Source organism: Hyperolius riggenbachi, chromosome 11 (assembly GCF_040937935.1).
Source record: "Hyperolius riggenbachi isolate aHypRig1 chromosome 11, aHypRig1.pri, whole genome shotgun sequence".
Taxonomy (NCBI): Eukaryota; Metazoa; Chordata; class Amphibia; order Anura; family Hyperoliidae; genus Hyperolius; species Hyperolius riggenbachi.
This window is the reverse complement of record NC_090656.1, coordinates 142,254,721-142,282,250: the sequence shown is the minus strand read 5'-3', so window position 1 is coordinate 142,282,250 and position 27,530 is coordinate 142,254,721. Positions and strand designations below refer to the sequence as shown.

Genomic DNA, 27,530 nt, shown 5'->3' with positions numbered 1-27,530 from the left:
GCTTTGGACATCTTCTGCAGTACTTTACAGAGTACATAGTCATGTCAGTCACTGTCCTCAGAGGGGCTCACAATTTAATCCTGCCATAGTCATAGTCTAATGTCCTACCATATTATAATTAATATCATCATTCTGTATTTATATAGCACTAACATCTTCAGCAGCATTGTACAGTGTATATAGTCATGTCCCTGCCTGTACTCAGAGAAGCTCACAATCTAGTCCTAACAAAGTCATAGTCTAATATCCTACCATAATATTATTGTGTATTTATATAGCACTGACATCTTCTGCGGCACTTTAATGTAAGGGGCGGCCCGGATCCACATAATTGTGTAATACCGTATAGAGTGATACAGTCATATTGTGGTATTTTTTGAGACGGTTATCATACCTCATATTTGATATCTGCAGATTTGTAACATTGCACTGAACGTGGATATGCATTCTATTTCTTGATGTGACCTATGGGCATGGAGAGAGCGGGCAAACTGTTATTGTGCCAAAATATCTCTCCTTGTAGGGGAACTGATCCCTGTTCCAGTTACACAAGGCTAAGGCTGGATTTGTGTGTGTCATAACTGCTCCCAGTGACAGAGGAGGTTAAAACACAGACATGCACTCAGTCCAGCATCCTTGTTTTTATTATCTGTTGTTGAGTACCATCTGACAGGCCATGTGGACTATGGCAAGCAGCCATCTTGCACTTTTCAGAAAAAGACTTTTGATTACTGCCTGGACTTTCCATTGTGCGTGGACTTCCAATAACTGTATCTTGAATTGTATAATAGACAGTGAAATTGCCTCCTGAAGTCTCTAGTGAATGAGACCTGCATGGCAACTGTGGCCTAGTAAGACGGGATTGGCGGGTGGATGTCACACATGATCGGCAGTGGTGAGACAAATCTTTAGCGTCAGTCTGTTCACCATATTTCAAGCCTTCGGATGCTACTCCCTGAATGGTAACGGTAGCAGATTAGACGGGATAGGCGCACTTTGTCACATTATCAACCCACCATCTTACCCATCCTGGACCACAGCCAGCAGACCAAGCAGAAGATCAAAATGTCCTCCGTGCCTTCCAACTTCATACAGGTACAGACTTTTTTTGTTGTTTTGGGCTCGTAAGTCCTTTAAGGTCGGTTAGCAGCAAGTGAAAGCTTTTGTTAAACAGTAACTGTCGGGCATAACATTTAAAATCAATTCTTTATTTTTATCTGGTAAACAAGTAATAGGGATGCTAACCAGGTAATCCAAGAGTTAAAATCACTATTACATTTCTTGTTGATAAATGATCATTCCCCAGTTTACCTGACTCTTATTTGGTACACAAAAAGGAAGTTGCAGGGCATGCTGGGTTGTCCTTTTTTGCTTCTCTACTTCCCCTTAGACTTAACTAATGCAGCCTGATTGGCTTAAAGGGACACTGAAGTCAAACAAAAAAATAAGTTTTACTCACCTGGGGCTTCCAATAGCCCCCTGCAGCTGTCCGGTGCCCTCGCCGTCTCCCTCCGATCCTTCTGGCTCCGCCGGCAGCCACTTCCTGTTTCGGTGACAGGAGCTGACAGGCTGGGGACGCGAGTGATTCTTCATGTTCCTGGCCACAATAGCGCCATCTATGCTGCTATAGCATATATCATATACCACATAGCAGCATAGAGGGTGCTAATGTGTCTGGGAACGCGAAGAATCACTCACGTCCCCAGCCTGTCAGCTCCTGTCACCAAAACAGGAAGTGGCTGCCGGCGGGGCCAGGAGGATCGAAGGGAGCCGGCGAGGGCACCGGACAGCTGCAGGGGGCTATTGGAAGCCCTAGGTGAGTAAAACTCATTTTTTCTGTTTGACTTAAGTGTCCCTTTAAGCCTCTTTCCTTCCTGTTTTCGCCTACCACATCCTTGTTCCTCTCTGATTGGCCAATATTTCTTATGCTGAGACAATGCACTTTCTATAGTGAAGGGCGGGCAAATCAGGCAGAGGAGAGTAAGGGAGGAAATTAGATCAGGATTAGCTTCAAAATAGGGGACAAAAAGCTGATCTGCCAAGCTTCTATTTTGCCCTCTGATGCATTTATACATGTTTGTTTATCAGGTCACCCCTTGAAGTAAGCTTGAAATACAGCTTACCTTTTACTAACGATTTTCACAGCATACTCTTTATTGGTCTGCAGATGGCGACATTTCCTGCACACAGAAAAGCTCCCAGACCCTAGAGCTGGCTCCTGTAGATTAATTTCATATTGCTGGAAGAATGGCGAGTCCTGTGAAAATACAGAGGTTACAGAGGAATAATACATACAGGAGAGAAAAAGAAAATTATTTTAACCAATTCACTATCACAGGTCATGTCCCCTTAAAAACCAAAGCAATTTTCCCATTTCATGCTCCTCCCATTAATTCTCCAATAAATTTATCGCAAAATGATCAATATTGTCTTTTTGCAGGATAAACTAGGCTTTCTTTGCGTGGTACTGTTTGCTAAGAATTATTTTATTTCCTATGCATTATTCTCCTATGCAAAGGAAATAAGAAAAAAATTAAAAAAGTAATTATTTCTCATTGCATGTGAAATAATATTTTAATGTATGGTGACAATATTTTCTTTGGAAATAAAGGTCTATTTTTTTTTTTTTGGTTCGGTTTCTTTATACTATAACAATACTTTCAAGCCCTTGTTTGAAAAAATAACAGCAATATACCATCATGACATTTATATTGAAAAAGTCCTAAGGTAACCATTTACGTCTGTTTGTTTTGTAAATGCGGTCCATTATATAATATATATATATACATATATATACACACACACTGCAGAGATCCAGAGATCCGGCATGCTGTCAGTATGCCCTAAATTGTTGGTGTCTCCTTAACATAATGATATAGCATTGCGTTACACATGTGCTATAAACAGAATGACCTAGCACTGCGTAACACATGTGCAATAAGACTTTCAGTGTTCAAAAAACAGCTGATTTCAGAGACACGGGTAGTTGCCTTATGATAGTGCACTGCCCAGCAGCACAGGAAGCTCTGATTAGGACTGCAGCATTCTCCGTACAGGGATGCACCATTCTTCGTATAGACAGCACCATTACTTTAGTACTGCAGCAAGCCTTATCCGAGACAGGAGGAACATCACTCACATCCTCCTGTCTTGGTTATTGCTTGATGTGGTACTTAAAGGGACACTGTAGGGGGTCGGGGGAAAATGAGTTGAAGTTACCCGTGGCTTCTAATGGTCCCCTGCATACGTCCTGTGCCCGCGCAGCCACTCCCCAATGCTCTGGCCCCGCCTCTGGTTCACTTCTGGAATTTCAGACCTTAAAGACTGAAAACCACTGGACCTGTGTTGCCGTGTCCTCACTCCCGCTGATAGCACCAGGAGCGTACTGCGCAGGCCCAGTATGGTCTGTGCCTGCGCCGTGCGCTCCTGGTGACATCAGAGGAAGCAAGGACACGGCAACGCAGGCAAAGTGGTTTTCAGACTTTAAAGTCTGAAATTCCAGGAGTGAACCAGAGGCAGGGCCGGAGCATCGGTGAGTGGCTGCGTGGGCACAGGATGTCTGCAGGGGACCATTAGAAGCCCCGGGTAACTTCAACTCATTTTCCGCCGACCCCCTACAGTATCCCTTTAAGTAATGGTGCAGTCTGTACAGAGAATGGTGCATCCCCATATGGAGAATGGTGCAGTCCTATTGGGTGCATACTGTGCGGCTTCTGGGCTGAGCAGCACACTATTATATGGCAAACAAGCTAAAGTTGGCAGGCACTCAGTAAGGTCACGTGGACGTTGACACCTGCATAGGTGGCTGCTAATGTAGAGCCTCAGCAGTGGCTACGTGCTCTAGACGGTTAGAAGACAGAATTGCAAACAACTGAAGAAAACAGGTAGTCTGGCACTGTAGCTTCAATGGAACGTAGCAAGTGTACAAATGGAATGATGAACACAATTCACACAAACGGTTCAAAGTGCATATTCATGTACTTATCGTGCTCCTGCTGGGGTGAGGGAGATGGCTGTGGGCGCCACATGGTGCACGGCCTTACAACCGTTTCGCAATGGGGTGAGCCTTGCTTCTTCGGAGGCCTGCGTGCACAAAGTGCGGATCGGGGGAAGCTATTAAAATAGCCTACTTCCGTGTAAAGTCCCCACCTACCTGACCCCCTGCAACACAGAACCCAACCAATAGGAAGGCACACACTGGCAGCGTAATGTAGCAGTGACGTGAAACGTCACCACACTACAGGGACGCCATCAGGCCAGGAGGAAGGCACTCTGCTACGGCAATGGCTCCACCCCCAATACTACACCAGTGGCTGTGGCTCAAAGCCGCTAGCCAATGGATAAGGGAGGGGGGCGGTCTCGCTGTCTGCACACCGCAGTGTCTGATAGAAAAAACTGTTATGGCAATAACGCCACCCTCTTCGCTACCCTAGTGGCTGCAGTAGAAAACCGCCGGCCAATGGATAGAGAAAAGGGGTGGCCCTAACATCTATGACTACTGTTGCTAGGTGTATTACCTAAACAACAGGCTAATTAGCTAATAACTAAGTGACCAAAAATGAATAACAAAAATTGAAGATGTGATCCAACTATGCGCTTAAAAGGGCGCATAAAAAGAGTGGAGATGAGAAGAAAAGGGGGGAGGAAAAGAGTGGATAGAGAGTGTAGTGAAAGTGACTAGGAGTGAAGGGAAGGAGGGTAGAACGGGACACGATACCTGGAGTAAGGGGCTCGGTGAGAGCAGTAGGAGGGAGAAAAGATGGAAAGCAGACTCCACATATCAGCGGTAGGAGAACACCGGGGGCCATATGCAATTCACTTTTTCTCCTGAGTTTTCTCCTAGGAGATAATTTGTCATCTTTTTAAAATAAACTTTGCAGCACTTTACAATTAAAAAAATACCAAAAAGTGAGTGAAAAAGTATTAAAATTTTGATTATTTTTTTCGCTTGCTGATGGCTTAAAAGACATTTTTTTGACAAGCTGTGAAAATATCAGCTAAGGAGAAAAAGTGAATTGCATATGGGCCCGAGTGTCTGTTAACTAGGTTACACAATGGCTGCTAAGTAAAAGGTACCATATTAGCACCAATACATATAAAAAGGTTGCTTTATTAAACAAATTACTAAGGATAAAACTTTAAACAGTTTAAAATTTTTACTGATGCAGTCGTTAGTGTATATAGTGAAGAAAGGGGCAGCAAGATAGACCAAAGCCCATAGAGGAGAAATAAGGGTGTAGAAAGCATGCTAGATCAACATACCGGTAATCATTAATTGAAATCATGGATTGAAAATCCACTTAGCTTCGAGTCTTCCAGCGGAACTGTAGATATAAAATAAACACATTGTTTCACTTACCTGGGGCAGCTGTCCTGTCCCGCTCCTCAAAGAGTCTCCGTTCCCCCGCTCGGTCCCGTACCTCCATTTGTAAGTCTATGCCAGCGCCGCTCTGGCCAAACATATCCTTTCTTCGCGTTCCCCTCTGCAATAGCGGGGAACGCGAAGAAAGGATACGCGTGGCCAGAGCCGCGCAGGAGCAGTGGCCCAGCAGTGAAACCGAAAGTAGCTGGCGGCGGGCGAACGGAGGCTAGTTGAGGAGTGGCGCGGGACAGGACGGCTGCTGGGGGCTTGGGGAAGCCCCAGGTAAGTGAAACAATGTGTTTATTTTAGATCTACAGTTCCGCTTTAAGAGTAATTTCTTTCTGTTGTCACCCCTGCGAGGAAAGTTGCATAGGTCAATGCAGGCAAAAGAAAGTAATTTGGGATCAAAGTTGTGGGCAGTGGCCATGTGATCCAGGACCCTACCCCCAACCTTTTCCTTTCTGTAGCAAACGAACATGTCCTAAAATCCTGTCCGTGACCATCCTGGTTGTCTTGCCAACGTAGACGTAGACTACAAAGCTTGTCCTGCAGGTGGCGAAGAAAGGGACCTTAAAGGACTTACGAGGCCAACTATGTAAAAAAAAGTTAATTACTTGCCTCTCCGTTTCAGGCACGGAGGACGCCGTCCGCGCCCTCCGTGCCGCTCTGCCGGGTCCCCACGCTCATTATCCACCCGGGCCGGCTCCCGACCCCACGGCCCGGGTCATGCTCTCCTTCCCCTCCAAAGATAGCCGCTTCCTCTGGCCGCGGCTGCGCAGTCCGCCTGGCCGCGAATGCGGCTGCGCAGCTCTAGGGCCAACCCCTCCGATCCACGCTACGTAGCGTGGATCGGAGGGCTTGGCCCTAGAGCTGCGCAGCCGCATTCGCGGGCAGGCGGACTGCGCAGCCGCGGCCAGAGGAAGCGGCTATCTTTGGAGGGGAAGGAGAGCCCGACCCGGGCCGTGGGGTCGGGAGCCGGCACGGGGGGATAATGAGCGGGGGGACCCGGCGGAGCGGCACGGAGGGCGCGGATGGCGTCCTCCGTGCCTGAAACAGAGAGGCAAGTAATTAACTTTTTTTACACAGTTGGCCTCGTAAGTCCTTTAAAGTAGACAGGACCTAGTGGATATGACTCACCTGTCTTCATGTGGTGGCAAGCTTTACATGAACCGCAACGATGGTTACCTGCAGAGGCTACGTTATCTAACCAGGTGCGACGTGGATTTTCACGGAAATTGCTATGCAGCCGGCGAGACCGTCCCCTCCCTTATCCATTGGCTAGTGGCTTTGAGCTGCAGCCACTGGTGTAGTATTGGGGGTGAAGCCGTTGCCATAGCAGTGTGCCTTCCTCCTGGCCTGATAGCGTCCCTGTAGTGTGGTGACGTTTCACGTCACTGCTACATTACGCTGCCAGTGTGTGCCTTCCTATTGGTTGGGTTCTGTGTTGCAGGGGGTCAGGTAGGTGGGGACTTTACACGGAAGTAGGCTATTTTAATAGCTTCCCCCGATGTGCACGCAGGCCTCCGAAGAAGCAAGGCTCACCCCATTGCGAAACGGTCGTAAGGCCGTGCACCATGTGGCGCCCACAGCCATCTCCCTCACCCCAGCAGGAGCACGATAAGTACATGAATATGTACTTTGAACAGTTTGTTTGAATTGTGTTCATCATTCCATTTGTACACTTGCTACGTTCCATTGAAGCTACAGTGCCAGACTACCCGTTTTCTTCAGTTGTTTGCTACACTATTATATGGCAACTGCACGTCTCCAAAATCAGTTGTGTATTGCGCATATGTATCTCAGCGCTAGCGTGATGATGCAATATGGGTAAATCATTACATTAAGTAGACCCTAACAATTTAGGGCATAACGACACCACAACAAAACTAGTAAAACTAAACTGGTAAACTCAGTTTTTTTACGTGTAATTATTCACCTTAATAGCAGCACTCAAAGCCAATGTGGGGCTTGCAGGTTTGTCGGCAGATGGAGCAGGCATGTCTGTCATTATTGCATTTACTCCAAACAGAACAGATGGAGCCACAAAGGAGTAACCCTGAAAATAGGAAATGTTTTGAGATGAGCACTAGCTAACATTGCTTCGCAGGGCTGGTAGAAGACATACAGTTTTAAATGAATTTGTAAACAGAAATATCTTTATTACAGGAGTGGAATAAAGTACATTGAGTGTTTTTGTGGAATATCAGTGTAACATATACTGTATTTAAAGGGATCCAAGCACCTCATCTCCGGCCAAAAGTTGTAATCACATGAATGGACTACATCTCGGCATGCACTGTAGCAGTTGGGGCCACGCTACAACGCCACAGGTAGTTCAACCTACAGTACTGTGACACAGTGACAGAGAAGATGGAAGCCCTCATATAGATGGGGGGCTAGAGCAGCCCCCCATTTGTAAGTTAATGCACGCTGCCCACCTTAAAAGCCCACAGAATTTAGGAACCTCCCTTAGAGGAAGGCTCGTTTTATAGGTGCTCAGATGCCTTTAAAAACCACCAACTAAGGATCTTATAGGTAGAGCCTCGATAAGCAAATACAATTCATGGAAATAAACTAAAAAAATAAGAGAAATCACAGATTTCTTGGGACCAGGCAGTGTACATAAGTTAACCCAAATCAGTGACTTCAGATATAGATGTCCTTTAGCTGAACTCTGGTCACCTACCATTCGTGTCCTTACCTCTCCCTCTAGATTGTAAGCCTTTGGGCAGGGTCCTCCTCCTTTTGTGTCCTACCTGATCTTGCACCTCCATTACTGTGCACCCATGCTATGCATTTGAGTGAACCTAACTTGCCTAATCTCCATGCTCCATCCAGTGACTGACTAAGCGTTACCTGGTACTCATACTATGGTGTGTGATCTGGTTTTCTTGTATTCCTGTATTGTCATATTGCTGTATGTCACCCCTAAATATTGTCTGTAACCTAAATTAATGTTCAGCGCTGCGTAATATGCTGGCGCTTTATAAATACAATAAATAAATAAATAATATTTATGTAACATGAAGCAGCCAGAATCACAGTGTCTGTATTACACAATTACCTTAAAGAGACTCTGTAACATTAAAAAGATCCCCTGGGGGGTACTCACCTCGGGTGGGGGAAGCCTCCGGATCCTAATGAGGCTTCCCACGCCGTCCTCTGTCCCACGGGGGTCTCGCCGCAGCCCTCCGAACAGCCGGCGACTGTGCCGACTGTCAGTTCAATATTTACCTTTGCTGGCTCCAGCGGGGGCGCTGTGGCGACTTTCGGCACGGAAATAGACGGAAATACCCGATCTCCGTCGGGTCCGCTCTACTGCGCAGGCGCCGGAAACTTGCGCCTGCGCAGTAGAGCAGACCCGACTGCGATCGGGTATTTCCGCCTACTTCGGCGCCGACAGCCGTCAGAGCGCCTGCGCAGGAGCCAGGAAGGTAAATATTACGTCACCGCTGCACGGAGGGCTGCAGCGAGACCCCCGTGGGACGCAGGACGGCGTGGGAAGCCTCATCAGGATCCTGAGGCTTCCCCCACCCGAGGTGAGTACCCCCCAGGGGCCGTTTTGTCGTTACAGTTCCTCTTTAATGCAGAAGTATAGTTTTTCATCAATTTTATAGTTTTGAAAAAATGTTTATACAAAAATATTTAATTCAGCATTCATCCATTTTTAGGTGGCTACCTGATCATTCTGATAGTACCATTCCAAGTTGTATACAATTTGCATGCAAGCTGGAATTATTAGCATCTCAATGTGCATCTCTATTCTTGGAGCTTGCCACAGTCTGGGGTCTTGATTGTAACGCACCATCTTCTGGCTGCAAATATTAAAGGACTGGACTGAAAGTATCATGGACAATTGTTTCTGCCTCCAGGCAATGAAAATCTAGCATGTGTATGCAGCGTTATAAACAGAGTAACAAGGCAAGCCACACTTTAATAAAATGAAACAAAAATGGCACCCTTTCCTATCTCTATCACTGCACACTTCCTTGACCAGTGGCGTAGCTACAAACCTCTGGGCCCCGATGCGGAATCTGGATGTGGGGGCCCCCCCCCCCCCCCGGCAACAACAGCCCCCCCTCCCCCGGCAACACCCGACGGATGCACACACATATCAAAATCCCTATAGCCAGCTATAGGTACCCCCAGTATAGGTAGTCAGGCATAGGTAAGCCAGTATAGTTGCCCCCGGTATAGGTGAGATAGGCAGGCGCCGCCGGTATAAGTTAGATAGATAGGTGCCCCCAGTACAGGTTAGCTAGGTGGGTGCCTCTAATATAGGTAGCCAGAATAGTTGCCCCCAGCGTAGGTTAGATAGGTAGGTGCCCCCAGTATAGGTTAGTTAGGTAGGTGCCTCCAATATAGGTAGCCAGTTTAGTTGCCACCTGTATAGGCTAGCTAGGTGCCCCCAATACAGGTTAGATAAGTAAGTGCCCCCAGTATAGGTTAGATAGGTAGGTGCCCCCAGTATAAATTAGATTAGGTCGGTGCCCCCTAGTATAGGTAAGATTAGGTAGCTGCCCCCCAGTATAGGTTAGATTAGGTAGCTGCCCCCCAGGATAGATTAGGTAGCTGCCCCCAGGATAGATTAGGTAGGTGCCCCCCAGTATAGGTTAGATGAGGTAGCTGCCCCCCAGGATAGATTAGGTAGCTGCCCCCCAGGATAGATTAGGTAGCTGCCCCCCAGGATAGATTAGGTAGCTGCCCCCCAGGATAGATTAGGTAGCTGCCCCCCAGGATAGATTAGGTAGCTGCCCCCAGGATAGATTAGGTAGCTGCCCCCCAGTATAGGTTGGATTAGGTAGCTGCCCTCAGTATAGGTTAGATAAGGTAGGTGCCCCCCAGGATAGGTTAGATTAGGTAGCTTCCCCCCAGGATAGGTTAGATTAGGTAGCTGCCCCCCAGGATAGATTAGATTAGGTAGCTGCCCCCCAGGATAGGATAGGTAGGTGCCCCCCAGGATAGGATAGGTAGGTGCCCCTCAGGATAGGTTAGATTAGGTAGCTGCCCCCCAGTATAGGTTAGATGAGGTAGCTGCCCCCCAGTATAGGTTAGATGAGGTAGCTGCCCCCCAGGATAGATTAGGTAGCTGCCCCCAGGATTAGGTTAGATTAGGTAGCTGCCCCCCAGGATAGATTAGGTAGCTGCCCCCCAGGATAGATTAGGTAGCTGCCCCCAGGATAGATTAGGTAGCTGCCCCCAGGATAGATTAGGTAGCTGCCCCACAGTATAGGTTAGATTAGGTAGCTGCCCCCCAGGATAGATTAGGTAGCTGCCCCCCAGTATAGGTTAGATTAGGTAGGTGCCCCCCAGGATAGATTAGGTAGGTGCCCCCCAGTATAGGTTAGATTAGGTAGCTGCCCCCCAGGATAGATGAGGTAGCTGCCCCCCAGGATAGATTAGGTAGCTGCCCCCAGGATTGATTAGGTAGCTTCCCCCCAGGATAGATTAGGTAGGTGCCCCCCAGTATAGGTTAGATTAGGTAGCTGCCCCCCAGGATTAGGTTAGATTAGGTAGCTGCCCCCCAGGATAGATTAGGTAGGTGCCCCCCAGTATAGGTTAGATTAGGTAGCTGCCCCCCAGGATTAGGTTAGATTAGGTAGGTGCCCCCCAGGATAGATTAGGTAGCTGCCCCCCAGGATAGATTAGGTAGCTGCCCCCCAGGATAGATTAGGTAGCTGCCCCCCAGGATAGATTAGGTAGCTGCCCCCCAGGATAGATTAGATAGCTGCCCCCCAGGATTAGGTTAGATTAGGTAGCTGCCCCCCAGGATAGATTAGGTAGGTGCCCCCCAGGTTAGAATAGGTAGGTGCCCCCCAGGATAGATTAGGTAGGTGCCCCCCAGGATAGATTAGGTAGGTGCTCCCCAGGTTAGAATAGGTAGGTGCCCCCCAGGATAGATTAGGTAGGTGCCCCCCAGGTTAGAATAGGTAGGTGCCCCCCAGGATAGATTAGGTAGGTGCCCCCCAGGATAGATTAGGTAGCTGCCCCCCAGGATTAGGTTAGAATAGGTAGGTGCCCCCCAGGATAGATTAGATAGCTGCCCCCCAGGATTAGGTTAGATTAGGTAGGTGCCCCCCAGGATAGATTAGGTAGGTGCCCCCCAGGTTAGAATAGGTAGGTGCCCCCCAGGATAGATTAGGTAGCTGCCCCCCAGGATTAGGTTAGAATAGGTAGGTGCCCCCCAGGATAGATTAGATAGCTGCCCCCCAGGATTAGGTTAGAATAGGTAGCTGCCCCCCAGTATAGGTTAGATTAGGTAGGTGCCCCCCAGTATAGGTTAGATTAGGTAGCTGCCCCCAGGATAGATTAGGTAGCTGCCCCCCAGGATAGATTAGGTAGGTGCCCCCCAGGATAGATTAGGTAGCTGCCCCCCAGGATAGATTAGGTAGGTGCCCCCCAGTATAGGTTAGATTAGGTAGCTGCCCCCCAGGATAGATTAGGTAGGTGCCCCCCAGTATAGGTTAGATTAGGTAGCTGCCCCCCAGGATTAGGTTAGATTAGGTAGCTGCCCCCCAGGATAGATTAGGTAGCTTCCCCCCAAGGATAGATTAGGTAGGTGCCCCCCAGTATAGGTTAGATTAGGTAGCTGCCCCCCAGGATAGATTAGGTAGGTGCCCCCCAGTATAGGTTAGATTAGGTAGCTGCCCCCCAGGATTAGGTTAGATTAGGTAGCTGCCCCCCAGGATAGATTAGGTAGCTGCCCCCCAGGATAGATTAGGTAGGTGCCCCCCAGTATAGGTTAGATTAGGTAGGTGCCCCCCAGTATAGGTTAGATTAGGTAGCTGCCCCCCAGGATAGATTAGGTAGGTGCCCCCCAGGATTAGGTTAGATTAGGTAGGTGCCCCCCAGGATAGATTAGGTAGCTGCCCCCCAGGATAGATTAGGTAGCTGCCCCCCAGGATTAGGTTAGATTAGGTAGCTGCCCCCCAGGATAGATTAGGTAGCTGCCCCCCCCCCCAGGATAGATTAGGTAGCTGCCCCCCAGGATAGGGCAGGAAGGTAGGTGCCCCGTCCCCATAATGGAGGGGGGGGGGGCGCAGCCGCGGGGAGGGCAGCCCGACCTCTCCCTCCCTTCCTCTCCCCGGCCCCCCCCCCTCAGATGCAGAGTGAGCGGCTCACGGAAGCGCTGTAGGCAGAACTCACCTCCGTCCCTGGTTCCAATCGCCGCTGATCTCCTCTCTGGCTGGCTCTGCATAGATGCTTACACACGCAGCTTCCTGTTTAGCCGGAAGCTGCGTGTGTAACAACATCTATGCAGAGCCAGCCAGAGAGGAGATCAGCGGCGAGTGGAACGCAGGGAGGTGAGTTCTGCCTATAGCGCTTCCGTGAGCCGCTCACTCTGCATCTGAGGGGGGGCCCCGGGGAGAGGAAGGGAGGAAGAGGTCGGGCTGCCCTCCCCGCGGCTGCGGCTCCCTCCTACCAGCGCTAACGGGCGCATGGCCCTCCAAACGGAGATGGGCCCCCCGGGCCCCTCCCCCGCCTCCTCAGGAGCCGGGCCCGGTCGCCAAGGCGACCGCTGCGACCACGGGCCCTACGCCCTTGTCCTTGACAATTTCAGGCATGGTTATTAATTTAGCAGAATAAAGGCCTGTACACACATCCAATGTTGACTGGTCAAGTTTACTAATTCTATGTAGTATGAGAGCTTACCAACATAGACTGTTCAAAGTGTAAAATGTGTTGGCTCTCATACCACTAGTAAGAGGAAAAATTTGGCAAATCAAGATTAGATGCGTGTTTACGCACCTTGTACTCACGCTAGCTTAAACTTTGTTGAGGCGGCCGATATAATGCCTCACCTCTGCTGATAGTCTAGGCTGTGTACAGCGGCCTCCGCTCTCCCTCAGTACGTCGGAAGTGATAAGCCTGGTGTATCGACTCAGCAGAGCACTAGCCGAGGGCAAAGTTTCCCCCACTCACACGCTTGCTCTGTGACTCTCCTCATGCACCGCTTCCTCCTCCCCTCCTACATAGAAACAAAATGCGTGTATAGGCTAGCATCATATCTGTAGAGCACCGATCCTGCACTGTCCCCCAAGGAATCAAGTCCGATCCCTGCAAGGTGACAGTCCTTGTACGTGCGTAAGAGGCTTAAGATCGTAGCCAACTGGTTTTTGACCAGTAGCTGATTGCAGCTTTGCAACCACAAGCCCTACTGTGCATGTGGATGGCCCCATTCAGCTGCACGTACAACACAATAATGATCAATGGACCACGTGGCTCCATGAGAACTTGTGCTTCATTTAAATAAAATTGTGAATATCCAAAGAATGTTTACTTTTCTCCTATCAGATACTATTTGCATTGTAGACAGCCAGTCTAGTTCTGTCAATAATCGCAAACTTTTCACTTAAGGCGTATTTCAAACAACGGGTCGTCAGACCCGCCCGTGTGGTGGTCGTTCTGACGACATTTCCAGGTGAGTACAGGCTGTCGTCAGACTGATTAGACTGATTTTGACTGATCCGTTTGGCGGATCAGTCAAAATCAGTCTTATCAGTCTGACGACAGCCTGTACTCACGTGAAACTTTTGTCACAACAACCACCCCACAGGCGGGTCCGGCGACCCATAGTTTTAAAAAGTCTGCCGTGTGTACGCGCCTTAAGACAACAGTTATTGGCACATACTTCTACCCAATTCTGTCTATGTGGACTCCAGAACACATAAGGTAACATGCAAAATTTCCACATAACTAGGTTATTTTTGTATAGTCAGGCTGCAATCTTCTGCCCAGGTTCTCAAGTTGGCACCTAGCCTTCAGCACTGACTTGAGTAAAGACTGAGTACATATTCATAGGTGTGCATATGCAAAAAAGGGTCCTTTCTTACCTATTTGCTGCCCCAGGAAAGGTAACCTGTATCATCTATCACACACGCAGGTAGCAATAATTAGATTCTATTGGCAGGCATATAGTGATCATTAAATTGTAGTTGTAGGCAGGTATTGATCAACTGATTCTAGTGGTCAGTGACAGCTAATGGGTGGCTTATGTGTTTAGCTATCAGGGACATCAAAGAGATGATTTGCATATTCAGCAGTGATGCACTGTGGGACACCTCAAAGCTCTCTCCAACCTGAATAATCACAAATACCTTCTGTTTTAAGAAGGCAAACTTCTGTTTTGAATAGCATTTTAGTAATGAGGCTTTTTAGACTCTTTCAGCTCCTTACACACTCCTAGGCATTCTGGTTTACCATGAGCTTGCTGGATAATCTGTAACTCTGGGTGTTTCAATTCATACCTCATGGAGCCATATTAATACAGGCCATGCACTGATGAGGATCAACAAATCTAAAACAGTCTGTATGCGTGTTGGATTAGTTTGGCTCTGTAATATAAACAAGCTGATGCATCATTGCATTCCAGCAGTTCTGGAGGTGTGTTTAGCTATCAGAGACAACAGCAAGATAATTTGCATATTCAGCAGTGATGAACTGTGGGAAACCTCAAAGCTCACTCCAACCTGAATAATCGGAAATACCTTTTATTGTAAGAAGGCAAACTTCTGTTTTGCATAGCTTATGGTTGACAAGCAATGGCAGCTGAAGGTTGACAAACAGTGATAGTTAGCGGGTGATGACCAATAACAGCTAGTGGGCGATGAGTAGCAACAGCTAAGAATTGAGAAGCAGTGTCAGCTAGTGGGCTATTAAAGTGTATCCGAGGTGAACTTTTACACATTGCATAATTGTGTTCCTTTCCTATTGTTTATAGGGCATTCCTCAAGCCAAATACTTTTTTGTTTTTGTTTTAATACTCTAATTCCCTATAAACTAAATAAGCCACGCCCACAGGTTCAGAGAGCCTTGGCAGTAGCAAGGGCTCAAGGGAGCTCAGTCTGGGCAGGAGGAGGGGGAGGTGTTACTAGCCATTGATTTCAGAGGCCGAGGGGAGGAGGGAGGAGGAGAGGGAATTAGGCTGATGGGTCAAGATACAGATAAGCCTGCCTCTATGTAATGTTTACAAACAACATGTCTGCTGTCATTGTATCACAGGAATAAATAATCATATTCTATTAAAACTGTTTGCAGCTAGCTTTGCTGTGTAAACCATCTAAACTTTAGATAATATATGTAGACAAGTTACTTGTTATAGTTAGTTTTTCATCTCGGATCCGCTTTAAGCAGTGACAACTGGAGGTTCAGTTCAGGAGCAGTGAAAGCTAAGGGATGATAAACAGTGACAGATGTGGGCTGGCAAGCAGCGACATCTAGTGGATGATGAGCAGCCACAACTAGGTATCAGAATTCTAGTGGTTTATTTCTGCAAGAAAAGCTGTTATATGTGTATGTTTTAATGTTCTATGCAAAATTTCATTGTAAAGTTGGTGTACTTCTTTAAAATATTGCTCTGGGATGTCTCAGCATATTCCAGGCAGTGAAACGCATAAGATTATTTTAGTTACACAAGCTCAAACATTTTTGTTTATGTTACAAGCATTTTTCAAATGTCAAGGTTATAGATAAACGTTTTGTGTGAAGACTGAAAGAAACAAGTTTAAAAATCACATTACTGCAGCAATCATATGTATATTTGATCTGTTATTACACATAAATATTAATATAAATAATCAATACAGTCCTTCTAAAGAAAGAAAAAATTATTGTTAAGCCCTATAATTACATGTAATAGAATTTACTACTTTGAATTACATTTTAATGCTGGATTCTGCCAGTGAAAGTTTAAGACGCATATTAGCAAGACTATAATGTCATGTTTTTACTATGAATGCCTCTGGAATGTCAATAAAGAATTTTGCAAGGTTTTTCTATTGTTCCATATTTAGGAAATTATGCCACCTGGTGGTTTCATAGTCTTATAAAATTAATATTATTAATACTGCTTATTATTTAAAAATGATTAAATAGTGACATCTGCCGGTGGAAAATATCACATTTATTTATTCATAAGAAAGACTACTATATAGAAAATGATTTTAAATTATTAGGTTTAATATGCAATTATATCTTATATGATTAACTGTTTTAAGAAGAATTATATAATAAGCTTTATATTTAAATGAGTATATTAGACACCCTGTATACTTCGATAAGCATTAAATAACTTATTCACAGATTTCCTGCGTCAACCTGACCAATTGTATTTTTGGAAAAGGAAAGACACATTCCAAACGAATTAGCAGAAGGATACATTATCAGAAATGTGTCATGAATTACATTGTTTAATGTTTGAAAGTCCCAATGTCTGGGGCAAATAAGTCCAGCAGACAATTTTTATTTACTGCGTCAACAATGTCCTAATAAAATGTCAGTATGTGTAAACATTCCAAATTACGTTAATTCTCATAGTTAAGATAATTAAGGAATTTATAAACAAAAATCTGTTATGGTTATTTTAAATGTCAAAGATAGCGAGTTACGCATGGAAATTTCAGCCAATCAGAGCCAGAGATTTAGGGAAATTCCAAATTAGGCAGCCATATTGGATCCATGTGTATACAAATAGGTGGTTTTGAGAGCTTTCAGAGACATCCAGACTGAATCTCTCCTGAAAGACACCTACTCAGCTACAAGCCAGAAGCTACATTCCCACACTTGGTTCTAGATCAGGCATGGGCAAACTTGGCCCTCCAGCTGTTAAGGAACTACAAGTCCCACAATGCATTGCAGGAGTCTGACAGCCACAGTCATGACTCATAAAGGCAAATGCATTGTGGGACTTGTAGTTCCGTAACAGCTGGAGGGCAGAGTTTGCCCATGCCTGTTCTAGATGCTAAGAGATGACAGAGAAGAGGTAATATGCTTAATATTTGAGTAATTTACTTTATTAATTTTTCTGCATTAAGTTCTGTTAAGATGTTAGCATGAAGTTATTTTGGAAGCTAATTTTATGCTATTTCTTTAAGAAGATTACTACTAAGTTTTTACACAGCTACCAATGCAGATGAGACTACTTTTGAACTTTTTCTACATAACACAACTGTTATATTCATTTTGAATATGCTTAGAAGATTGAAGATTGCTTGGCTATCAAGGCCATGATGAGATGGAATGGAAGGAAACGCTACTTAAACTGTTCATATTTTGTATATATGCTGTATTAGCAAATACATTCTTTTTATATAAAATCATATACTGAGTGCTCTTATTCATTTCAAGGTATACCATCAATCTATAATTACTGTTATAGAGGGTTCAGACCCCGCTATGCTGGATTTTTATGATAGCAAAGCTTTAAAGGTCGGACCTTTACTGAGTTAGCAATCATGAAAAAGGCAAGAACCGCACAGGTTTTTGACATAGGGTCAGAAAAGAAGTGACAGCTGGTGGGCGATAACTAGCCACAGCTTTTACATTTCTCTGGTAGTAGTGGATGGATTGGCAGGACAGTGTGATTCAGTGTACCAGCTGCTGGAACACGCATCCAGGATGGTGAACACTTCCCTGTCTTATTCTCACCTTCTTCTCTGATCCACATGCGGAGGTGGATCTTATCCTTGTAGACAGCCCATCACATCCTCCCCCCACCTGACATTTGCAAATGAAGTAGTAGGGAGGGGAAAAACTGAATGCAATCTGCAGCAGGCCCTGCTGAGCTCCCACCAGTAAAAGGGGCCATACAGCAGAAGCATTATGAGGAATTTTGTTCTCCAGTTCTCTCAGTTGATCCAAAAGGAAGGTGAAAAATCCTTACAAATAAGAGGAGCTGTCAGCCATAATATTAAACAACAACAACACATGTATAAGTAGATAAATACTTGCTCTACTTACATATGTATTGCACTGTCCACAATTTGATTTTAGTGATTTATTTTTTTTCCCCAAATTTTTATTAAATTTTCATTTTCAAAAGATACATTAAGGCTAACAATATGGCCAAGTAGTATAGTAACAGTCAACGTAACATTGATCAGATGTCAAACAACAACAGAGTGATAATCGTAACATTGGTCAAATATCATACAATAAAAGGAATGATAACGTAATCACAATGTAAACTAGGGGGTAGTGCATATTAGAGACTTTATAGAGATGTGACCCAGAGGACCATGTCCAGCTATCTGGGGCAAGTATATGAGTGGGAGGGGGGGGGGGGAGTGATCCCAGCCAAAGGCTAGGAAAAACTGTGATCCCCAGCGCCCGTCGTCCAGCGATAGACAGGCAACTGAGAGGTTGCTATGATAAGCTCAACTGAGGGGTTTAAGTGAAAAAGAGAGAGTCAGAAGAAAGAGAATGTGAGGAAGAAGGAAAAAGATAAAGAGAAGGAGAGAAAGAAAAAGAAAAAAAGAGGGCCGTCCCGACTCATAGCCTCCTGATCAGGGAACTCTCCATGAGGGAGTGTTCTAATTGAATCCAGGGGTCCCAAATCTTCTCAAATTTTTTATGAGTGTCCTTCAAAATACTGGTCAACTTATCATTGATCATGAAAGAGTTGATTCTAGATTTCACCTCACTAATGTTAACAGAAGGTTTTTTCCAGTTGCTAGCAATTGTCATTGTGGCTGCCGAGAGAACGAATAAGGCTAGTTTGTTCTGGGATAAGGTTAGCAGATCTATTTTTTCGTGCAAGAGAGCTTGCCAAGGGTTTTTGGGGATGGTGACATGGAAGAGGGATGAAAGTAGCCTGTAAACTTGACACCAGAATCTGGTGAGCCTGGGGCAGGTCCACCAAGTATGGAGCATATCTCCGTGTGACCTACAGCCACGAAAGCAGAAAGGGCTGGCAGAGGGAAACACCTTAGCTATTCTTGCTGGCACAAGATACCAGCGAGTCATAACCTTATATGCCGCCTCTATGGTGTGTAGATTCGATGAGCAGCAGGAAATCCTGCTCCATATATTAAGCCAGTCCTCTCGGTCTCTCATGCCAGACAGATCGGATTCCCATCTGGTAATGTAAGCGTGGGTGAGTGGGCGTTTTGGACGGGTCAGGAAGGAGTAAATTGTGAAAATTAGCCCTTTGGCGTTAGAGCGGTGAAGGCATATATTCTCATATGGGGTGGGGTCAAAAGGGGGCTCCCTATTTTGAGTGAGGGATTGTACCCAGTGTCTTATTTGTAGGAATCGAAAGTATTCTCTCGGAGGGACCTGAAAGTTTTCTTGTAGGGCTGGCCAACTGTACACCCCTCTAGGGTTAATAAAATGCATAACTTTGGTGAGGCCGCTATCGACCCACCATCGGAAGGCTTCCGGATTCTCATACCCTGGGAGAAAAAGTGGGTTGTTAACCAGAGGTAGCAGGGGAAGGTGGGGGGATAGAAGATGGGAAGAGTATCGGATTGAGTCCCAAACTTGGAGGCTATGAAGCATGGGGGGGGGCTAAGGGTAGAGGGCAGCATCTTTTGAGGTACCCAAAGGAGGGTGCTCGGGAGCATAGGGGCACTATCTGGGATCTCGAGGAACACCCAGAGAGGGGTGTCACGAGTTTGAAACACCCGTGTTAGTTGAGTTATAGTTGCTGCTCGGTAATAAGAGCTAATCTGGGGGACTCCCAGGCCACCGTCTAGTTTATGAGCGAAAAGGGTTGATTTATTAACTCTAAGATGCTTACGACACCAAATAAAAGATTGCATTCTATGTTGGAAAGTGCGTAGGTAGTGAGGGGGCACTTTGATAAGGAGGGTCCGAAAGTAGTAGAGAAGCTTAGGTAAAAACGTCATCTTGATTGAATTAATCTTTCCTAGCCAAGAGAGCGGGAGTCTGGACCATCTATCCGTTAGTGTAGATAGGGATTTGAGTAGTGGCGGGTAGTTGGCCGCGAAGAGGGAGGCATAGTTGGGGGTTAAAGTGATACCAAGGTAAGGTATAGATTGAACCCATTGAAAGGGGCAAGACTCCCGAAGTTGAGTAGTGAGATGCAGGGTAAGGGCGATGCCTAGGGCTTTAGATTTCGCCATATAAATTTTTAAACCAGAGACCTGAGCAAATTGTTCAAGGGCTTTGAGGGCGTTTGGGATGGAGATGTGAGGTTGTGTGAGAAACAAGAGGGCATCGTCCGCAAACATGAGTAATTTGTGAGCCAGACCGGCTCTCTACCCCTCTAATATCAATGTTTTCTCGTAGAAAACAGGCGAATGGCTCTAGAGCTAAAATGAAGAGTAAAGGGGAGAGGGGACAGCCCTGGCGAGTACCTCTCTTTATGGGGAAAGTTTGTGAGGTGTGGCCCCAGAATCTCACCGAGGCTGTAGGAGCGGAGTACAGTCCCCCGATCCAATTCAGAAAGTAGGGATCTAGCCCCCATTTGCTTAGAGTATGTTTGAGATAATTCCATGAGAGGGTGTCAAAGGCCTTAAAGATGTCTAGGGATAAGGCTACACTTGGGATTTTTTGGGAATGTAAGTAGTGGGACAGGAGGACTGCACGTCTAGTGTGGTCTTCCGCCTGGCGGCCCGGAACAAAACCTACCTGGTCGCGATGAATGAGATCTGGCAGAACTCTGTTCAGCCGCAAAGCTAATATTTTCCCCAGCAGCTTGAGGTCTACATTAATAAGGGAAATGGGGCGAAATTGGTGGGGTGCATGGCAGTCCTGTTCAGTTTTGGGGATCATGGAAATATGGGCAGATAGCAAGGAACCAGGAGGTGGTTTACCCTCGCGTAGCTCATTGTAACAATCAGCTAAAGTTGGAGCTAATGAGGCTGCCAACTTTTTATAGTATTGTGCTGTGAATCCATCTGGGCCTGGGGTTTTATTGACCTTGTGGGTTTTTATTGCAGAAAGAACTTCCAGAGGGGTGATAGGTGTGCTAAGAGTAGCAGCCGTGTCTTCAGTGAGTTTTGGCAGACTTATTTGGTCTAGAAAATCATGGATGGCTCTATCAGAAGTAGAGGTAGTGTTGGTGTATAAGTCTGATAGGAATGTGGTAAAGATGTCCACTATTTTGCGGGGATTGGCAGTTGCCTGGCCAGAAGCGTCGCGTACTTTTAAGGTGGTAGGGTGAAGGGGCTTATTGTTAAGGCATTTAGCTAGAAGGGCCAGGGGCTTATTGGCGTTGTAATAATATAATTGCCTCCGCCAGCGCAATTGCCGCTCTACTTTATCCATTAGGAGCAAGTCTAATTCTGTGCGGAGTTTGTCTTTGATAATTCTATTAATCCGGGTAGGATGTTGTTTCCAAGTGTGTTTAGCCGCCTCAAATTTGTTAGTTAAGTCTGTAATCTTTTGGATGCGTTGGCGTTTAAGTGAGCTAGCCAAGCCGATCAGGAAGCCCCGAATGGTAGCTTTGTGGGCTTCCCACAAGGTCAATGAGGAGGATACGGAGCCTGTGTTGTCAGCAAAGTACTCCGTAACTTTGTCTTTTAATTGGTTGAGTATTTCCTCTCTGGAAAGCATAGAATCATTTAAATGCCAATGAAACTCTCTTTTAAGCGGGAACGACAGTAAGCAGCAGATTTAGATTGGGGAATGGTCAGACCAGGTGGTGGAATTTTGGCAGCTGGAGCAAGGTGTAGGTATTTCTGTTGGGTAAATATATGATCAATGCGACTAAAGCTGTCGTGGGGATTTGAGTAAAAAGTAAAGTCCTTAGTGGTAGGGTGAAGTTCTCTCCAGATGTCTACATAACCATATTTATCAAGCATTGCTTTGATTTTGATACCTTGGAGGTCGGTGGGTTCGGGAGAGGGGCCAAGGTTAGTAGATCTCTGTCTATCTATTCTAGGGTTGAGGGTGACATTAGTGTCGCCTGCAATTATTATTTGGCCAGTTCCGTGTTGTGTTAGGACTTGGAGGAAGTGGGAGTAAAAGTTGGACTGGTGTGCGTTAGGCGCATAGTAAGAAGCAAAGGTAATTTCTCTGTCATATATGGAACCGGTTAAAATAAGGTATCGGCCCGTAGGATCAGCAATTTGTTTTGTGCAAATGAACGGGAAATTTTTCCGGAATGCAATGATAACGCCTAGGACTTTAGTGCGGGCACAAGCAAAATGAGTGACGGGGAAGTGGCGGTTTAAGTGCCTGGGACAGGAGGACTGATCCAATCTGGTTTCCTGTAAGCAGACTACATCTGCCTGACATGCTTTGTAGTATGAAAATGCTTTGGAGCATTTATTGGGGGAGCCAAAACACTGGAAGTTGTCCCAGAGGTGAGAGAACATGAGGCGGGAGGCCCAGGAAAGAAAGAAGCAGAGAGGAGAAAAGAAGGGAATGAGAAGAGTAAGAACAGGTATTAGAAGGATTGACCTAAGATAGGTCAATAGTAAGACAAGCTTGGGAAGAGCAAAGTACCAGGTGGAGGTGAGCTCTAACCGGTACATAGGGAGAGCATGTGTAGACCGACTGCCCTGCTGGCTAAATGAGAACCTAAAATGGTTGAGGGAATCCCAACGACTATGGTCAGGGTGGAGGGGAGGGGAGGGGAAGAGGAAAAGGGAAAAAAAAAAAAAGTAAATAAATAAAAGATAAAAAAGGGTTTTGTGGTTAGGAAACTATATACCTGGAAGGCGCTAAGGGCGTATTATTGGATATACTAGTCCACTCAGTGGTCGCAACAACAGTGGGAGCGTATATAGCCTTTAACAGGAACGGATAAATATCAGCAGATGAGGTGTTGCTAAAAAAAGAAAAATAAAAGGCTTGGGAAATATTAGTGGTCTTTTGGCGCCACCCGGTGGAGTGTAATAAGTAAATATAACGAGGGAGAACCCTCGTATTAGGCTTAATCTGCTAGGCGGGGAGAAAGCTGTACATTTTGAGATAGTGAGGGGTTTAAGGGAGGTAAAGAGCATAAGATGTGACCAGTGAGTGCACAGCATTCATTTTTATATGGAACCAGACAAAAATGAAGATCACTCCTATTGGAATTATTAGGAGCTTACAATAGTATAGTGAATTAACCACACATTATATTGGTATTCCAGTGCATATCATAGATGGATATTGGACAGCCAGGGGAAGAGGGAGAGGAATGCTCAGTGACGGAGGGGCACTTCTAGTGACCCTGGGGTATAAGCTGATAGTGTTCAGGTATAGGGGAAGGGGTAAGAGGGGGAGAGGGTATAAGGGCACATTAGTAAAATCCTGTAGTCATAAATACAATAAATTAAGAGCTGGTAATCATATAAATAATAGAATGATCACGTGCTATAGCACTATTATAATACAATAATACATAACCTAAAAGGATTCGGGGGGGGGGTCAAGGAAGGGGGAGAGGAATGCTCAGTGACGGAGGGGCACACATGGTGTCCCTGGGGTATAAGCAAATAGTGGTCAGGTATAGGGGGCAGGGTGGGAGGGAAAGAAGGTATAAGGGCACATTAGTAGAGTCATATAGTCCTGAACACAGTAAATGGCATCTCATATGCAAGTAGCAGCACCTTCTGATTATAGAATAACCACGTGTCATATCACTATCATAATGCATATCATAGGAGGACTGGGGGGGGGGGGGGGGATTAGGGAAGGAGGAAGAGGAATGCTCTGTGACGGAGGGGCACACATGGTGTCCCTGGGGTATAAGTAGATAGTGGTCAGGTATAGGGGAAGGGTAGGAGGGAGAGAGGGTATAGGGGCACATTAATAAAGACATACGGTCATGAGTATAATAAATGGCACCTCGTATGCAAGCAGCAGCTCATGCAGTACACAGGAAGCTCCTAATGAGCCAAATTAAGAGCCGGTAACAGTATTATAGAACAACCACATGCTATATTACTATCATAGTACATATCGTAAAAGGACTGGGGGGGGGGGGGGAATCAAGGAAGGAGGGAGAGGAATGCTCAGTGACGGAGGGGCACACTTGGTGGACACCAAGTGTGCCCCTCCGTCACTGAGCATTCCTCTCCCTCCCTGGGGTATAAGCAGGTATTGGTCAGGTGCGGGGAGGAGGGTAGAGGGAAGGGAAGGTATGAGGCAACATTCACAAAGTAGTTTTAACCATGAAGATAACAAGTGGTGCCCGATGTGCAAACAGCAACAGTATGTCTCAGACGAGGGCATCATAAACTGGGATTACTAGAAACTAATAAGTGTTGAGAGTTCTCAGCGACAACAAGGCACACACGGCGTTCCTTAGGTATAAACAAGGAGTGTAAGAAGAGTTGTTCTCACTAGAGGCTATTGCTCAAACTAAGTCCTTGTCCGTTAACTGGGAGAAGTATGTGCATGAACTATAACAAACATCCTGCAGTACTGTTCGTACAGGAGCATTCTATATAGCAAAATGAATATATGGGAATTGGGGAGCTCCTGTCAGGTTATGTCCCATAAGTGATCAGGATTTGAGGTGGGGGGGGGAGAAAAAATGAAAAAAAGAGCAGCTTTCATAGTCTTACCCAACCGTGTCGGCAGATGGCAAGTTCAGCATGGTCTGTGTATCAGAGAGGCCTCGGTGGAAGGCGGCAAAAAACAGAAGAGTGGAACCGAAGGGAAGCAGGACAAAAATCAATCCGGTGGTGGGTTGCTGCGTCCAGGGGAGACTCCTGCCTGGGAGCTGAAGTTGGATCTCGGCTTTCCGGTGGTAGGAACCTGTCGCCATTCATCTTGCAGCGAGGGTGATCTCTGGGAGGGCTGCTTCGGGGGAGATCTAGAAGTGCTGGAGGTATCAGCCGGTAAGAGAAGGCGAAGCTGTTCAAGGAGCCGCTGAGCATCATCCGGAGAGGACACTCCATAGGATTTCCTAGAGTGCACAAAAATCAGTTTGAAGGGGAATCCCCATTTATATTTGATGCCGTGCGAGCGAAGAGCCGAGGTAAAGGGCTTCATAGCCTTTCTCTTTAGTATGGTAGCAGGTGCCAGGTCTGCATAGATCTGGTATGAGTAATCTTGGAAGGTGAGCGGTTCTTTATCTCGTGCCGCCTGCAGAACTTTTTCTTTGGTGCGATAGAATGTAAATTTAATAAGGATGTCTCGAGGTGGCCCATTAGGTTTCTGAGGACCCAGCGCTCTGTGAATCCTTTTGAATTCCAGGCGTTCTATGGGGATGGAAGGCACCAGTTCTTGGAACAGAGCTGTTGCGGTGGAATTGAGATCCAAAATGGACTCCGGGAGCCTGCGAATTCTAATGTTACTGCGACGAGAGCGGTTTTCCAAATCTTCCAGGCGGAGTTTTGCCTCTGCCAGCTCTGTCTTCATCTCGCCCATCTCCTTCTCGTGTGTGTTCACAATTGTGTTGATTTTGTCCACTTTATCCTCTATTTCTCCTGTGCCTGCTGTCAGCTCTCTTATCTCTTTCTTTAGTTGAGAGGCTACTTTGTGGGCTACAGTATCCAGTGGAGAAGCGCCTTAAATTTATCCAGCATCAGCGCATCTTTCGGCGTCCACTCTAGATCCGCTTCGGTGGAGCGAGAGGAGCGCGGAGTGGCATGCTCTGACTTGCTGCTTTTTGGCCGCAAGCGGGAAGCAATTGTGGTGTCTGAGTGAGAGGAAGCCGAGGACGCGGCGCCTCCTAAATGATCTGACGGAGGAGCTGGGAGAAGACTCTCTGGATCCTCTCGATCTTCGGACCATAGGTGCACGGGGGTAAGCAGATGCTATTTCGGGGGAAGAGGTATGAAGGGGAGCCGTTGGGAAGCTAGAAATTCAGGGCAACGGCAGTCGATCTCGCTGAGCTGCACCAGAAAGCGTCCATCTTCCTTGCGCGCCAGCCCCCCCCCCCCCCCCCCCCCCCGATTTTAGTGATTTTTTGAGTGTTAAAAAAAGAGAACCTTCTTAGGATTTTCCATCTAAACTCTGTCTATCTTGAAGCCAATTTTGACATTTCCTCCCTTACTCTGTCTGTGTTTGCATTGGCCGCCCTCCTCCCAGTCTTCAGACACTCCTACCCAGCTCTGCAATAGAAAGCACATTGTCGTTGTGTGACTCTGCAGCTTCTCAGCATGCGAAATATTGACCAGAGAGGAACAGAGGTGTCGGAGTGGAAAACGGGAAGGAAAGAGGCTTCAGTCAATCATTAGATATGACTGAGGGGAAAGTAAAGAAGAAAAAGAGAAAACCCAGGCATATGCCCTGAAACTTCCTTTGTGCAGCAGATGTACCAAATAAGAGACAGGGAAACTGGGGAATGATGTTTTATGGACAAGAAAAGTAAGAGTGAATTTTAACTTTTTGATTTCCTGGTTAGCATCCTTATTACTTGTTAACCAGATAAAAATAAAGAATTGATTTTTGATTTTATGTCTGATAGTTACGCTTTGAGCCAGTTAGCCTTAAAGGGACTCCGAGCAGTGCAGAAACTATGGAAAGATGCATATCATTTTAAAGCTCTCTTTCTCCTCTTTCCAATGATATATAAAGCACCGCCCTACACCTTTTAGTTTTTGCTATTTTCGCGATTGAAATTGCCGCGACTTCGACTGCGAAAATATAGAGAAAACTAAAAGGCGTAGAGCGACGATTTAGGGGTCATCAGAAAGAGGAGAAAGAGAGCTTTAAAATTATATCCATCTTCCCATAGTTACCTTGTATTACACAGGGCGACTTTTTCCTAAAGTCAGCAGCTCCATTCTGCTGACTTTGAGAAAAAGTCGCCCTGTGTAATACAAGGTAACTATGGGAAGATGGATATCATTTTAAAGCTCTCTTTCTCCTCTTTCTGATGACCCCTAAATCGTCGCCCTACGATGATGATATGCATCTTTCCATAGTTTCTGCACTGCTCGGAGTCCCTTTAAAGGGGAAAAAATCCCTTCCTGACTCCAAGTAACAAAAAGATCCCTGGATCAACAGCTATCTTACCTAGTAATTATAGCCATGGATGTCCTTCAATACAAGGAAAGCATCCATGCTCCCAACACAATCAAGTTGATTTTACAAATATAGCTGCAAAGAAAATGAAACAAAAAAGTGAAACAGTTGCCCAAAGCAAGCAGTTACAACCCTTCCTTAAAGTGTAGCAAGGTAAATATCAGGCAAAAAATGAGATGCAGTAGAATCCCTTTATAGTAAGCTCCAAGTGACCAGGAAAAGTGGTTCACTATATCAGAATTGGTCACATGTACAGTGGCTTGCAAAAGTATTCGGCCCCGTTGAAGTTTTCCACATTATGTCACATTACTGCCACAAACATGAATCAATTTTATTGGAATTCCACGTGAAAGACCAATACAAAGTGGTGTACACGTGAGAAGTGGAACGAAAATCATACATGATTCCAAACATTTTTTACAAATAAATAACTGCAAAGTGGGGTGTGCGTATTTATTCAGCCCCGAGTCAATACTTTGTAGAACCACCTTTTTTGCTGCAATTACAGCTGCCA

The 27,530-nt window shown here is 46.0% G+C and overlaps 1 protein-coding gene across 2 annotated transcripts in view; it reads right to left on the bottom strand.

Annotated features, from left to right (window-relative positions):
- LOC137538816 (ribosomal protein S6 kinase alpha-5-like) overlaps nucleotides 1-27,530 on the bottom strand; it is a 332,016-nt gene that overhangs the window by 198,416 nt on the left and 106,070 nt on the right. For both annotated transcript variants that reach the window (XM_068261164.1, XM_068261165.1), the window contains 2 exons: nucleotides 7,299-7,418; nucleotides 2,124-2,257 (listed from right to left, as the gene is read on the bottom strand). In XM_068261164.1, the coding sequence (XP_068117265.1) occupies nucleotides 2,124-2,257; nucleotides 7,299-7,418 (254 nt within the window). The remainder of the gene's footprint in view (nucleotides 1-2,123; nucleotides 2,258-7,298; nucleotides 7,419-27,530) is intronic.